Here is a 16,644-nt window from a genome sequence, read left to right on the forward strand (position 1 = left end):
GGATCCTAGGAAGTACAGAAGGTCAGAGGGATCTTGGTGTACTTGTCCATAGATCACTGAAGGCAGCAGCACAGGTAGATAAGGTGGTGAGGAAGGCATATGGGATACTTGCCTTTATTAGCTGAGGCATAGAATATAAGAGCAGGGAGGTTATGATGGAGCTATATAAAACGCTAGTTAGGCCACAGCTGGAGGACTGTGTACAGTTCTGGGGATCACATTTTAGGAAGGATGTGATTGCACTGGAGAGGGTGCAGAGGAGATTCAGCAGGATGCTGCCTGGGCTGGAGCATTTCAGCTATGAAGAGAGACTGAAAAGGCTAAGGTTGTTTTCCTTCGAGCAGAGAAGGCTGAGGGGGGACCTGATTGAGGTATACAAAATTATGAGGGGCATTGATAGGTTAGATAGGAAGAAACTTTTTCCCTTAGCAGAGGGTTCAATAACCAGGGGGCATAGATTTAAGGAAAGGGGCAGGAGGTTTAGAGGGGATTTGAGGAAAATCTTTTTCACCCAAAGGGTGGTTGGAATCTGGAACGCACTGCCTGAAGGGGTGGTAGAGGCAGGAACCCTCACAACATTTAAGAAGTAATTAGCTGAGCACTTGAAATGCAATAGCTTACAAGGCCATGGACCAAGTGCTGGAAAATGGGATTAGAATAGTTAGGTGCTTGATGACCGGCACAGACACGTTGGGCCGAAGGGCCTGTTTCTGTGCTGTATAACTCTACGACTCTATCCACTCCTCTGGTCTTTCCTACTGCCCACTCCAAAGTCTCAAATTTTACTCCCCTCACCTAGCAGAATCAGACAAGGGACAGTTAAAATGGAGTAGGGCACACCTGTCCTGATCTGGCCGACTACAGTTTAAAACTTCAGGTGGAAAGGACACCTGCATCAAGCTGGTGTTATCCTCTTTAAATATGCTGATCAGGCTCATTTGATCTTATTGAGGCCTGGTGTGCTATTTTATCCTGTGGCCTGAGCAGTAGTGGCTTCCCCACCATGCAAAACCTGGTAGAAAGTGCAGCTAAGGTTAGAAGAGCCCAGCAATGCAAATTTTTTATATTTATAATATAAAACCTTATAATATAAAATACTGCAGATGATGGAAATCTGAAATAAAAACAAGAAATGCTAGAAATACTCAGCAGGTCTGGCAGCATCTGTGGAGAGAGAAACAGAGTTAACGTTTCAGGTCAGTGACCCTTCATCACAACTTTTTAATATTTTTTGTGTTTCCTAGTGAGCTAAGAAAACAAATCTCACTGTTAGTCGAAGAGGCAGCAGCAGATACATACAAATAGCACAACTGCTCAATTATAACAGTTGATACTGGCCCTCTGCTGGGTCAGTCACCTAATTGCAATGCAGGGAACAAGCAGCCGGGAAATACTTAAACATGTTTTTTTTACATGTTTGTGTATACTCTGCAATGGCTAGCATGCCATTAATATAAATTGTGTGCAAAATTGGATAGTCCTTGAAAACAGCTGTGGGGGTTGCGATGCAAGATTAACCCATGCCCACTCCTTCCAGTGCAGGCGGCATGCAAACTTTGTGCTCCCTGCTCACTTATATGATAGCAGTAGCCTGGCGCTAAATGTGCTGTTGAGTGGCTGCACATCTCAGCAGGGGACTCAAGTTAGTGAGAGGCTGACACCAGTTAAAAGTAGCCTGCGCTACATAAAGCCAGCTTGCAGCTCTTAGAAAGGAGGTGCATTCTGGCTGAATCAGGTGCTGGAGCTGGCTGGGAAGCCATTCCAGGCAGGAAAAAGAGCAACTAATGGCACAACAGGGAGTGAGCATGCTCTAAGGTTTCCAGAAGCAGCACTGGAGGTCTTGGTGCAGGAGGTGGACAGGGGTGTAGATGTCCTCTTTCCACAGGGGCCCCGAGGCCCTCCAGACAGACATTGCAAAGGCAGTACGACCAGATAGCTGTCAGTTAGTGCAAATCGTGCAGCCCCCAGGACCTGAATACAATGCTGCAAGTAGTTTAATGACCTCGTACAAGGGTCAAGGTCAGTGAATTCATCTCAAAATGCCATAACCTTACAACTGAACTACAAGTCTCACACACTGCTCAATTCACCACCCCTCCTTCACTTATCCAACTGTAATTTCTATCAACCATGACTCATACCTCATGTTCACAACCTGAGCTGAGTAAACAACAAACAGATACAAATTGAGCAAACAGGTTGCATCTGTCTTGCAATCGCTGCGAGTCAACTATTAGTCTAACCACACAATGACATAATCCCCAAGGCTGTTGAAACATCTGCAGCACCACTCATCTCTCTTCTGGTTTTCTGGCTCAAGATATGCAGCACAAGAAAGGAAAGGGCTAAAAATGCAGAGCAACTTAATATGAGTGGAACAAATGAGCAAAGTATTGTAAGTAAAGGAGTACCATTTCCAGTGGCATATCTCTACCTACTAAATCACACACACACACACACCAACAGAATTTGAAACTCAAGGTTTTTATTTAAATATCTTTGTACAGAAAATGCGAACGTTATTTTACATTGACAGAAGATACTGGCAAGTCTATCTATTCCACTGTAAACACTTCCATTTAAAGCAAGGGTCACTCACTTTTAAGTCCACATCTCATATTTTAGGCAAGCCACCATTCATTTGTATAACAGTACAATTACAAATCAAATCATTTTGAAAGGAAACACTTTACTACAGGTGAGCACAGAATCTGAGTGCACAGCATTTTTTTTTTTATTCGTTCATGGGATGTCGGCGTCGCTGGCTAGGACAGCATTTATTGCCCATCCCAAATTGCCCTTGAGAAATGGGCAACCATATTTGTTTCAACATATGATCCAAACCTTATTGTCAGCACCATGAAAAATACTTACACAGCTCTGTAATAGATTTACAAAATATTTCTCTGAAAATGATAAGCTATCCTGGATGTTCACACATCAGGATGTGCAAATGCTCCTTTTATTTTGCTCCAATAATATTAATTGTGCTGTTAAATCTCGCTGTGAAGCCTGCAATTGTGCTGCTATGACCTTGGCTATAACATAATACATAACCAAGAATGAATTAGCAGTGTGTACGGGGCACTTAAGCTTTGTTTTGGACAAACACGGCAACTCAGGACTGTACACACAATTGCAATGAATTGTTGTTTATCCATTACATAATTGTACTATGATTATGAACAGTAACAAATTTAGAAGCAGCTAGCTTCTATTGTCTCCAAGACAGCAAAGGGAGAGAGAAAGAGAGAGCAAGAGAGAGGGAGAATGATTATACTAAATATTGAATATATTGACATGTATTAGGCTATTAACAAAGCTAAATGTTATCTCTAGTTAGAGGTGAAACGTCGCTTAACACTGTGGTCAAAATTTGAGCTCATTTGTTTAATCTGATTAAACTAAATATCATTTAAGAATAAGCTCTAATAGTAAGTCTGAGGATTATTGAAACAAAAACAAGAAATGCTGGAATCACTCAGCAGGTCTGGCAGCATCTGTGGAAAGAGAAGCAGAGTTAACGTTTCGGGTCAGTGACCCTTCTTCGGAACAGGATTATTGAGTTACCTTAAGAAGTATTTTCTGTCAGTGTCCTAAGATATTTTATAGTTAAAGACACTGTAAATGTTAGTTGTTTTCATATCTTCACTTTATACCTTTAAATTCAGTTTTAAATATTTTCTGAATATAAACTAGGTGTATATAACAATGTCTTATAACCAACTCTTCCACAGCTGTTAATAAAATATTTATACAGACCTACATGAAAATCTAAAAAAGATTTATAAAATGTTCATCATTTTGGCTGTCTACTATTTATAGACAACTTGCTGGACTTGCATTGCAAACATTCAGAGCAAGTCTCAAGTTTAGGAAAAAAGGAAAAAAAAGCTAAGTTTCTAGGTGACTAACTCATGAAAAATATCTATAAATAAAATGCACACTCTTTATTTAATCAATTCTCATTTCTGCTAAGGGTTGCGCTCAATGGCCCAGATGTTGCAGTAGATGAAACTGTCAACATTCACTGTCATTACTCCTCTGAAACCGGCAGCAACATCTGGAGTGTACACGTGAGCAGTCAAATGCAGAAATCCAGAAGTTGCTGTCAGTGATTTTACACTTCTCCATAGGGCACGCTTTTGAAGTCCTCCACACACTGCAATTAAGTAGAAATCACTGAACTGACGAAACTTTGGGCTGAATTTTACTGGCCCCTCGACTCCCTGGGTCATGGCGTGGAGGTTGGTAAAATTCTGGGGGGAGAGGCCTGCCTCGACTGTGACGTCAAGCAGGGCCCGCCGCATATTACCGGCAATGGGGGGACCTCAGTGCGGCCCCCCTGCCGCCTGGTGGAGGGCCCTTCATCTCCAAATGCAGATGAACATTAATAAGATGTAAATGTACTTACCTGCAGGCAGTGGCCGTCCCACGCCGATATTACGGCCGCCATTCGTACTTGCGTGCCTTTGGAACTCCACACGGAGTTCTGAGGCGAGAACCTGGTAGGGAGGGGGTAGTAATATAAATTTCAGGGCGGGAGTGGTGGAGTAGCGGGGAAATACATTTTTATTGGATGTGGGGATTGTTTAAGGGCTTATAGGCAAAATGTTACAAGTTTGGGGGTAAAGTTCGGGTGGGAAAAAGGCATGTGTTAGTCATTTTGGGCATTGAAATTACCATTGCGGGGGGGTGGGAGGGGGGGTGCGGGGCTTGGTTGGGGAAGGGCTATCCACTTCTTTCTTATTTTCTAATAAAAATTTAACACTTTTGCACTTTTAAAAATTGAAAGTCATTCTAAGGGCTTAAAACCCTTTAAAAATGTTGCTGGCGCAGTGGCGCCAGCCGCTAGGGACGCAGATGCTGCCCCTACACATCATCGGGGGCGGCCACTCTGCCCCCATTATTTAAATGAGCCCCAGTGCGAAATATTGCGGGTGCTCCTTGGTAGCCTGTGTCAGAAGGCCAACGAATCGAAAGCCCACCGCCGAGGAACGTGGCGCGCAATTAAAATTCAGTCCTTTCACTTTGGCACTACAAGTCTTGCTATAAAATCCCTTGAAAAAGTTACACTTTGTTGAGGTATAACTGGGCTTTTAGCAGTGTATTAAGTTCGTAATTACTGCTAAACAGCCACACTAGCCCTGAAAGAGCAATTTTATATTTGTCGGATGTCAAATTTCTCTATTATAATTTAAAAATCTCATATTTTTAAAGTAATTTTATTGAGTTTATTTATGATATTTTAGCTTTATCCCATCTGTATATCCCAATCAAGTAATTGCTATCTGTAAAATTAAATTAGTGAAAAATTCAGTGGTTTTTAACTTGTTTTGCTGTCTGTGAGAATACTTCAATGTGATTGGCTGCTTACACTGCTTGATAACATCATTGTTGCTGGACGCCTGGAGATCTCCTTCACGATGTCAGATTCAAACTGACATTGGGAAAGGGGAAAAACATGCCACAGAGTTTGCTAGATCTTTGTGGGCAACTTTCTTCGAGGTTAACGGCGAGTGTCGTTGCTTCGCCAGTAATGGTGAAATCTGGGCCAATGAAACAGTAAACTCAAATTATGAAAATACAATTGAAAAGGTGCAATTGATACAAGTGCCCACAATTCTCCTATCATTTGGCTTTAGTTGATAACAATACATTTCAATATAATTCAGCAAATTCATTTACAGCAGTTAACTCAGTTTGATGGTTCAGTAAGTCACAACAGATGGTATTAATGTTCGTGTGAATATTAATTCAGCAAGACACACTTATGATCTTCCAAACTTATGAATATAATTTATACTATGTAATAAATAAATGTACACCACACATATGTCGTGATGCAAAATTATATTAATATTCTTTTTATGTATAAATGAATTTTTCCATATACAAACACCTGTTTGCATAATCATTTCAATGCATAGCATAAGTTTAAATCTTGATACTTTAACAGAAAAACAGCAGTCCATAAAAAGTACATTTTATTGTACAAAAATTTAGAAAGAAACAGAATATGCTTTCATTAAATATAAAAACTAATTTTTAGCTTGCCTTAATAATCTTTGCCATATATATTTAAAAATAATTAAAATTATAAAGTCCCATTAAACATCTATTTAGTATTTGCTTTTGGGAAAAAAACCTTCAGTCCATTTCAAATCTATTCTGCAGTATATAAATGATTTTTTTTAAAAACTGTAGTACTCAAAGTTTAGAGCTAAACAAATGTTATAATACCCAAAGGAGTAAGATGCGTGGCTTTATAAAGTTACCAAAATAGCTCAGTGGATTAGATTTTACCACTTATCACATGTTACAGATCATTTTAGATCATTCTGGACTTTGGCTACTCTCAGCACTTCTTCATTAGGCCAGTTCAGCGATAATGTTAAGAATAAAACAATAGTGATCGCTATAACAAAGGTTAAAAAGTTAGCATCATTCACTTCATATGCCACTAGTCCAATTTCCTCCTGAGGGTGGGGTCAGTAAAAGATGTCTTGGTCTCGAGTCCAACTCAATAAGGTTGACTAAAGTGTTATAACATAGAAATGAATAGTTTTTATTGCTACTTGGTGACTGACAACAGTCAGTAGCTATACTCATCAGTAACCAATGTCAGAAATACAACATCCATACCTTACTGGCCAGAAAGCACCGGTCAAAGCCTGCTTCAAGTGGGACAGACAAGATTTTCTTTCTATAGGAAATGCAGCTCAAAGTTCCCATAAATACTACTCCAGTTTTGAATCTATATTGGTAAATACTTACTCCTTTAATTTCTCTCAGCGCATCATTGCACTTTCTCAATCACTTCCATATCACATGCAGCAAGAGTTTTGCATTATACCTTTCATTGTTTATACACTATTTTCTGTGTGTTTTATGTGGCTGTATTTAACCAAAGATATTTTAGATTTTACACCATAGTAAAGACAATTAGCAACAGTACACAGTTGCTGAAAAACTACTGAAAACTTTTTGTGTACCTCCTGTGGCACCAGGTTTTCCCATATCCTGCAGCAGTTAAAAACCCAGCACCACTACACAGTGGGGAATAAATTCAATATTTTACATCCATAAGATGGGCGTAGCAATAATCAATTTAGCAAAGCTGAGGCGTGCAGCCAATGTGCATGAGCTTGTGGACCACTTCTAGATTGGTTGGGTCCTGTTTTTAGGTGGCTCTGGCAGCCACCTGAAATGCACACAGGCCTCATTTCAATATTAAAATGAAGCTTCTGCGCCCATTTATGACCCGGATTCCTAAATTCAGTTAGACTAAAAGGAGATTCTACTACATACAAGGCCCAAGCAGCGTTCCGTCTCAATTTACATGGGAGCTCAGTGCCAGATGAAATTGGTTAGACCCCGATTGACAAGCTGCTTAGGGCTTTTGAAAATTAAGACCTACAATTCACTGGAATAGCGATGATGAGGTCAGAGGACCAATTTAAAATGTTCCTTGGGCCTTTCCTGTCTGGCACACCGTCACTGCACGCTGCCAGAATTGTGCTCAAATTTGGTTGCCATCAAATTTGTACCCTTTTTTTTTTAAAAGCCCATATTTATTAGTGATAAGCCTTTTACATCAGGTAATTAGTTAGTGGGGAAGCAGATCTCATTAAATTTAGCCATACTTGTAAATTCTTAATGGTGTTATAAGCCATACTCAAGTTAGAGGAATAAAGCCAATTAATTTTCCCACACTGTTCTGAACACTGGCCAAATGGATGTAGGCACCCCTGGTGCTTTCCTTGCGGTGATATTAACTATGTTGCAAACAAAAAACTCTGCTTCATATTAGTGCATTTTCCTGACCTCAAATTTAAGAATATAAATATACCTAGAGCAAAAATAAAATCCCCAGTTGTAAATTTGGAATTAGTCATCATGGGTGTTCTAATACAACCCATGTTGTTCTTATTGTTTTGTAATTGTATTCAATAAAATCACAATATTAGCATGGAAATTAACCTATTAAATATGAACAGATAAACACCAGTGTTTAAAATTGTGGTTAAAAGGTGTCATACAAATACATTAAACCTTCATCTTCTACTGTTTTCAAAAGTGATTTCTAGGCTATGTTTTGCATTCTGCAAATATGTTTAACACATCAAAAGAACAGCAGTTTATAATGATACTGTACTAGTTATATTCATCCTTCAAAAAATATGGCCAAATACCCTTTAGACATTTATTGGTTTCCAGCATATATAAAAAAAAATTGTGCTTTTCTATCACACATTTAAAGTTAGGAGAATTAGACCAGATTGAGATCTATTGCAAGTTGATTAGAAAAAGGAAAATGACAATAAGGTTGTGCTTATCAGTTCGAATTCAGATCAATCACTACTAGCTCTATTTGCTGCTGGCAGTTTATTCTGACTGGCTTTGAATCAGATCACAGAAGAGCTCTCTGTGTGTGAGCAAGTTCCCAGCTGTTACATTTTAAATGTTTTGCATGTGTGTTCAGGAGCCCAGATTTTTGCAATACATTGAGGAGTCCTGCGGCAGCTTACAAAGTGCCCAAGAGGACAAGGATCCTTCAGCACTTTTAAATTCAGTTTGACACCACACTGTGCAATCTGTGCCTAACAATTTAAAGTTACTTTTGAAATATCCTATTATCTGAATTGAACAAAGTGGGGAATTTTGAATTATCAGATAACTGGGCTGAAACTTTTGAATGAAGATGACAGGCTATATAGTAATCAAACTGAAGTGCTAAGAGATGGCCACTCGAGAGCACTTTAGGTTACTTTTCTGTAGTCAGACAATGTAGCGGACTCTGGAATTATACTGTCATTTTTGTGTTGGTGCAAATGAAGACCATAAGCTCTCATTTACACAAAAACAGTTATGCCGGTGTAGTGGAATAACTTCTACATCTGTTCTAGGATCCTGTATAGAAATGTTGGCACAACAATTTGTACATCAGTGCAACTAGCTCCACATTGTGTAAAAGGTGCATACCAGTGGCTATGTCCTTACACTGAATTGCAAATCTGAACATCAGATCTTACATTGGGCCAAGTTATCTATGACTGGACTGGTTCAATTTTGTACCAGTGACCAAACTTTTGACCAGACTGCTGCCATTGAAGGAGCTCCTTAAGTTTTAAAAGATTTGTTTCAAAGCACTCGAGGAGACATTAATTGGCAAGTTCTTCCCTGTGCTCAATACAGACTTTGTAAAATCAAGAATTGAAACACACCTAATGCTACAGGTTCAATAAAGGAATCTTGAGCCCACAGAACTGCAGTCCTCGGTTCTCACTTGGAAATGGGAGATGTACATTTGAAAAATGTAAATATCAGGAGACAAAATAAAAACTGAAGGTGGCCAGCAGAGTTTGCTATAATGACCTTTTAAGATCGATCAAATAAGTATCTGAATGATTGGCACAAATGAATCTTGGGATAATTACACTAGCATATGCTATCTTCAGAGGATTTAGCCACATCATGGCATCTACAATAATTCAAAGCAGTGGAACAACCTATCGACCTCAACTCAGATTTAGTTTTGAAAATTCAATCTCATATAGAATATTGAACAATGTGAAATTACAAGTGCTAGCAACATTAATTGTTGAATGATAAAATATCATGATCAACTACTGCATTGATTCAATGGCGCCTTTTAAAAGTAAAACTTTCCAAAAATTACATAAGAACTACAATCACTTAAAGCTTATTTATTCTGAAATGTACAAAATATTTACTAAAATTAGGTAACTTTCATCACTGTTACAAAACAACTTGATTAAGTTGTAAGTGGTAAATCACACCTCGAGGCTTAAATGGCCCAAATTTCAATTCCTTATTATAAGTGCAATAAATTTAAGTTATGTCATGAGATACAGCTGTGCAAACGCTAACAACTTGTTTGTTATTTCAGCAGAGGCATTATCCCACTCATTTTAAATAGTTCAAAATTTCAAATGAACATTTTTGTATGCTGGTATCTCAGCATCATTTCAAGACCAGTAACATGAAAAAGGTAATATTTGCTATGTCTTCTTTAAGGCTAGTAATAATAAATAGTGCATAAGACATTGAATTCCTCACTGTACTTTCCAGCACAAACATAATTCCAACTTTTTCCTCCCCATAATATGTACCAGTTCAGTAGATTCTAGTGCAAATAGTCAATATCATTTAGGGAGCAACTGCAGTTTTTCGAAAAAAAAATCTCATGTGGAACTGGTATTTTTCATGCCATTTGGATTGCTGAGAGGTGTCAATCTAGTATATCACTCTCTGAATTATTAATATAGATGCTGCATAATATTTGTCACTTTCAACACCTCCCCACCTCACCCATCCTTCTTCTCACCACCTTCAGCAACACAGGCCATCAAATACTCAGTGTAAAGGCATACATGCAGTTACACCTTATAAAACTACACAGACTCCCTATATCATTTTGTTGGAATCTTATTTTAAACGTCCCATTCAAATGTTTGAATGATTTTATTTTAAATATAAAATTTGAGATGTTGTGGCTGCAGCACTGTCAACTGCCAAATTACTACCAATGAGTAACTCAGCCAGCAGGATTTCTGGATTTATTGGAATTCATAACATCTATACGTTCATGGTTTACTGTATGTCCTCTCCATTTATACCTCTGCAGTTTCAATCATAGTGCAAACGAAGTAAAAAAAAATCTACCAGGGAAAAATGCAAGAGTCCATCTGCCCTGTACCAGGCTTCAAGAGTGGTCAGTAGACTCAATGGAGCTCTCATGGTTGAGCTACACCAAGAACGGAGCAAGATACAAGGGTCAATAGGGATTAAAAAAAAAACATTGGCACTGCTCCTAACAGTAAGGTAAATGTTACAACAAGCCAACTACCAACAAATATGTTACATATGCATGCGTCACAGCAGTTTGGTGATTTACAGTGCAGCATCTAATTGATACTTTGTCTAAAAGAAAGGCTTTTGAACAGGAGTAAATATTTAATAAACAGTAATAATACTGCTTAGAACAACTGGCAAAGGTAAATATCTTAAGCACAGCTATATAAGTTAGGGATGTGGAAAATCGTTCCAATTTTCAATCTTCTTAAGACTTTCTCTGAGGCCTAACTTAAAGGTAATCCATGACAATGGATTCTTTTATAGAAACAGAATGGTTTGTGGGTGAACTGTGTACTTTATTCACGCTCGGGAGGCATTTTCCATTTCACACTTGCATCCTTTGCACGCATTTAATTCATTGCAAGTCCGTAATGTAACAGACTTGTACAAGGTCCCAACTTTGCTGAACAGCAAAGGGAATTTTGCCGACTAGATATTTCTAAGGCTGTTTCAAAAATCTAGATGCTTAGATGGGTGGGTGACATGCAATAATGTAGAGTGGCAAGCATCCACTTTTCACGGAGGATGTGGGATGTAGTTTAAGTGGTATTTAATCACTATGCAGTAATTACACTGTTTACTGTCATTCGTGGCATGTCCTTCTCTGGTAGAGCTGGCTCGCCATTGTCCACGTTTGAACTATTCAGTGCTGAATTCGGTGGCTTGTACAGTAATAAGGCTATGAAAAAGAACAATGTCCCCAGTATCTGAAAAGAGAAAAATTGATGTCATTAATGTCAGCACCAAAGACCAGCTTTGTATACACTTTGACTATCAAGAAACAAGTAAGAAGGCAATGATAACTCCATTTAATCAGAGAACTGGTTACTGAAACATTTTCTAAATTATTCATGTCCACTGACTGAATTTGGACTTGGGTCTCCTAGTTAGCTGCTCAATCCTCCACTCTTATGCTACTGGGATATAAGGTTTCTCTATTTTTAGAAAAATTAGAACCAATATCAATATCCTATCCTAAAAGCTTCTATGGGCTAAATAATCATAGAATTATACATTACAAAAGGAGGCCATTTGGCCCATTGTGCCTGTACCAGCTCTTTGAAAGAGGTATTCAATTAATCCCACTTCCCTGCTCTTTCCCCATTTTCCACTTCAAATGTTTATTCCTGCAATGTGGTGCCCAGAATTGGGCATAAAACTCCAGCTGGGCCCGATTGTTTCCTCCTGTTTTGATAAAACTGGTAATATGCATGCTTTAATGGCAATCTACACTCTCTGTTGAAATCATAGAATTGGGCAAATTTGAAATACTCACTTCTTGTGAATGTGTATTCATTAGTAACAATTAATAGCCATTTAAGGGCCTCTTCCCACTGCCGTGAGTATTTTACCAGCAGCACATGGGCATTTCGCCACCTGGGGAGGCCACCGAGTAATACCTGGCTGCCTCTTTGCGGGCTGGTGAGAGGGGGGCCCTCCTGATCGGATGATACGCCATGGTGCCCGCCCCCCCACCAAGAGCATGGGCTGCCCCCTCTGGATGATTAACACCTGCCCTCTCTATCAACTGTCCTCCCCTTCCTGGCAGCCGGCTGATTGGCCCCAGCGAGATCTAACGCCACTTACCTGCTTCCGAGGCCGACATCCAGGGTGCCTCTCCTTGCTGGGTGCAGTCCCAGCAGTGGCCACCACTCCTGGTGGTGCTGCTGGGCCTGAATGCCTGGCAGCTCTTGGAGGCGGGACATCCTGCCTCAGAGCAGAAGCCACGACTGCAGGCAATTAATTGCGGGAGTCATGCAAAATGCGGCCGTGGCTTCCAGGGCCAGTCGAGGTGGGCTGGCCCCGGCTTTCCAGCCAGTGGGCGGAGCGACAGCCTCCTCATGAAATTCCAGCCATATAGATCAAAGTGGCATACATGAAGTAACACAAGAGCAGTTGTTTGCCACTCATGTCAGCGGCAATTCTATACCATTTTATAGGCCTGAACAAGTACAGTAGTTACTATCTTTGAAAGTAATGAGCCCACATTATGGTGCAACCGATATATGGTATGCAGACATCCAATGCTACAGGCTGGAATTTTACGGTGGGCGGACGGGAGCAGCCTTCAACGTAAAAGTCGGTGGCGAACCCGCTTCCGCCTCGCCTGGGGATCTGTTCCGTATTTTACTGGTCCCCAGGCTTTAATTGATCTGAGGCAGGATTTCCACCCACTTGAAGGAGGAAATCCCGCCTAATTGAGCTGCCAGCTAATCAGCGGACTGGTAGCTCTTAGTCCCAGCAGCACCACCGGAAGCAGTGGCCACTGCTGGGACTGGAGTCCAGCCGAAGAAATAAGATGTGGAGTTGAGAGGAAAGGTAACTTTGTGGGCTCGCCATTGACTTTTCGGCCAGTGGGCGGGGCCTCCTGCCCCGCGAAATGCTGGCCTATATATTTCATAGATGCAATGATGTTTTGAGCTACTGTTCTTCCTCAAACTCACTGGCCTAGAAATTGTATTGCATCCAAATTGGGGTGCTATTCCACTGCTGCACATGCATGAAAATGATAAGGCTGGTGGCAGAACCATGGCAAATTGACCTGCTGGCCTCATTTGCTGCAGGCATCTGGGGCTGAAGGATCAGCTGGCTTGGACACCAGCCAAGATCATTTGGCGAGTTCACGAAGGGGAGCAGGCATTCTGCAAGGTGATGGTTGGCAGCAGACCCCCAGATTTAATGCGGAGCTGGTTTGAATGCCAAGCATCTGAATAAACTGACTGTAACGTGCACAACTGAATTTTGCTGAAGGGCCCCAAACGGACGTTAGGCACCTTATTGGCATATGCACAGGGCCTAACACCTGTTTCAGGCATGGTCCTGGACATTCTTCTTCGTGTGTACACAACGCCCACTATATCATTTGGGGCGGCACAGTGGTGCAGTGGTTAGCACTGCAGCCTCACAGCTCCAGCAACCCGGGTTCAATTCTGGGTACTGCCTGTGTGGAGTTTGCAAGTTCTCCCTGTGTCTGCGTGGGTTTCCTCCGGGTGCTCCGGTTTCCTCCCACATGCCAAAAGACCTGCAGGTTGATAGGTTAATTGGCCATTATAAATTGCCCCTAGTATAGGTAGGTGGTAGGGAAATATAGGGACAGGTGGGGATGTGGTAGGAATATGGGATTAGTGTAGGATTAGTATAAATGGGTGGTTGATGGTCGGCACAGACTCGGTGGGCTGAAGGGCCTGTTTCAGTGCTGTATCTCTAAATTATCAACTAAAAAAAAAAATTATCAAACTCATGTTTTATGTCAGTAAAACAGAAACATCACAATTTCTGCATCATTTTATGACCTGGAATAAAAACTTTTCATTTTGTGTTAAAAGCTGCAGAAAATTGCATGATTACATCATTGCTGACCACATTGCGTTTTTTATTTAAATAAACCATTTTTAACTCATCTTTTTCTTTGCCAAAATTAGCAAATAGGTGATAGGTCCCAATATGTCCTCTTAATTTACTGTTTTTTCTAACCACAAAATTATCATATACATTACCTTATAAGTTATTCCAGCGATCAAGAGATACTTGCTCATGGCTGAATTTTGGTAGATATAACATGAGCCTCTCTCATTGCACTGATTTTGCCATAACAAGCAAGAGATGTCTATAACCGAGCCAAAGGCAATTGGGCCTGGGATTCCACCTGGTGAAATGTATACAATGGAAAGTAGATAAAATACCAACAGCTGACAATTTACAGTTGGCTTAGATAGTTAGAATTTGACATTACATTATTAAATATGGCATATCACCATTAGTGTTCCCATTAACAAGAAAGGATAATTGACTTCTGATTAAGTGAACTTACTGTGCTTAATAATGTTACGTTAATACAAACAATGAAATAAGTTAACAGATGCATCTAGTAATGCAGCACTGCACTTGGTTCAAAAGTAGATTTTTAAAAATGAACAGGAAAAAATCTCAAAAAGAATGCAACAAGTTAATTAAAATCAACAGTTCTTTAAAGTCATGCCACAAGCAGTTACAGTTCTCCATTAACTGGACAATTTAGCTTTGCATGTCCGAAAAAAAATGTTTCGGGAATTTTACCTAGAACTGAAGTAATATTCTTGATCCAAAAGGTAAAATAAAAACAAGAAATAAATTAGTCTTGTTTCAGCTAAATTTGTAGATTGCTTACTCAGATACTATTAGTATTTAGTTTATATGTAATAAATTTATAAATATCAATAAATCAAAATGATGCAATCTTCAAGGCTTTTAATTATTCAAATACAAATATATTGTGTCTCAGTTAAACAATTAAATCATACATTTTTATTTTAAGCTGTTGGTTTACCATTAAATTAATAATGGAGCAACCAAAAAATTCACATTATTAAAAGCTGTGCAAGTACCCTTACCTAAAGTTCGGACCAGGATCCATTGAATACCAAGTGCAAATGATCGCTGACTATCAGGGACACACCTAATTAATGAAAAAAAAAACTAGGTTGTATAGAAATATCACAGAACTTTTTTTTCAACCCTTCAGCCTCTTTAGTAATTTTGGTTAGTTCACTGTCCCATTTAGGAAAAAAAATCTCCTCAATCCAGCAGGTAGTAGGTAGAGTTTTTGGATATTAAGAGAAAAGAAAGTAATAGTTCCTTGTGAGCACTGAAGATACAATGTTCGTGCTGAGAGCTTCTCTTGTACTTACAGATCAAATACATCTTAAGCACTGAAGGCCATTGCTATAAATGAACAAATTGGTGACCACTAATATTTTTATAGCTGCATCTCTTTAAAATGGTTTTATTCTGTCACCCCAAACATACTACCAACATATTAGATCAGTAGGTTTCCAGCCCAACAAGCATTGCTGGATCTGGTTCTGGGGAATGAGGTGGGTAAGTATATGAAGTGTGAGTAGGGGAACATTTAGGGAACAGTAATCATAGTATCATAAGGTTTAGGTTAGTTATGGAAAAGAACAATGAAAAATCCAGTGTCATCCACCTGCCAAGAATAAGGCACAGTAATTTGTCATCAGCAATTATTTTAAACTGTTACTGGAGTGAAGAAAGGACTTGTTAAACAGATCAGCCGTGGCTGGAAACGATATTTGCATATTAACAGAGTGTTTGGAAGGAAAAAGCAGCCATTCCATTCAACCCACAATGGAATTTTGATCACCAGATATTGAAGGTGGGGGAGTTCGCATTCCAGATTGACTGCTAAATTGGTCGAATACACAAACGGACATGATCAAACCAGCTAGTCACATGACTAACTTGCTGGACAACTTGAGTTTTTTGAATTTGTACAAACAGTTTGGCCAGAAAGGTGTTTGCTCCTGAACTGAGAAGATCTCTCTCCTGTCTGCTCCCATCTCTTTCTCACAAGCCTCTGAATTCATTGAAGACACATGAACCCCAAGAGAGAAAAGTCTCCTACAGCGAACAAGGTTTAAGAAGAATACTGGGTCCCAAAGCAAAACAAGATCTACCTACAATCAAAGAATCTACAGTGAGCTCGAAGAACTGTAACAACAAATCTTCAGATACTGCCTCAAACTTTTCCAATTTATTTTTCTTCTGCTCTTTTCTGTCTCTATTTGCATGTGTGTATCGCATATGCATGCCAGCGTGGGCACGTTGTGTATCCGTAGGCATCAATCAAGTTTAAGTTTAATAAATTTCAACTTTTCTTTTTTAAACCTAAGAAAGCCTGTTTGTGCTGATTTCTTTGCCTTATAATTGGAAAGCAGTAAACAAGGATTCACCAAGAGGGAGTTAAAAACACAGTGTGTTTAA

General features: G+C 39.6%; 1 protein-coding gene across 9 annotated transcripts in view; it reads right to left on the reverse strand.

Moving 5' to 3' along the window:
* Positions 1–2,464: 2,464 nt before the first annotated feature.
* The window catches only part of slco4a1 (solute carrier organic anion transporter family, member 4A1), a 205,568-nt gene continuing 191,388 nt past the window's right edge, over positions 2,465–16,644 (reverse strand). For all 9 annotated transcript variants that reach the window (XM_068048429.1, XM_068048427.1, XM_068048432.1 and 6 more), the window contains 3 exons: positions 15,252–15,316; positions 14,379–14,527; positions 2,465–11,588 (listed from right to left, as the gene is read on the reverse strand). In XM_068048429.1, coding sequence (XP_067904530.1) covers positions 11,439–11,588; positions 14,379–14,527; positions 15,252–15,316 — 364 coding nt within the window. In that variant the 3' untranslated portion in view covers positions 2,465–11,438. The remainder of the gene's footprint in view (positions 11,589–14,378; positions 14,528–15,251; positions 15,317–16,644) is intronic.

Source organism: Heterodontus francisci, chromosome 16 (genome assembly GCF_036365525.1).
Source record: "Heterodontus francisci isolate sHetFra1 chromosome 16, sHetFra1.hap1, whole genome shotgun sequence".
NCBI lineage: Eukaryota > Metazoa > Chordata > Chondrichthyes > Heterodontiformes > Heterodontidae > Heterodontus > Heterodontus francisci.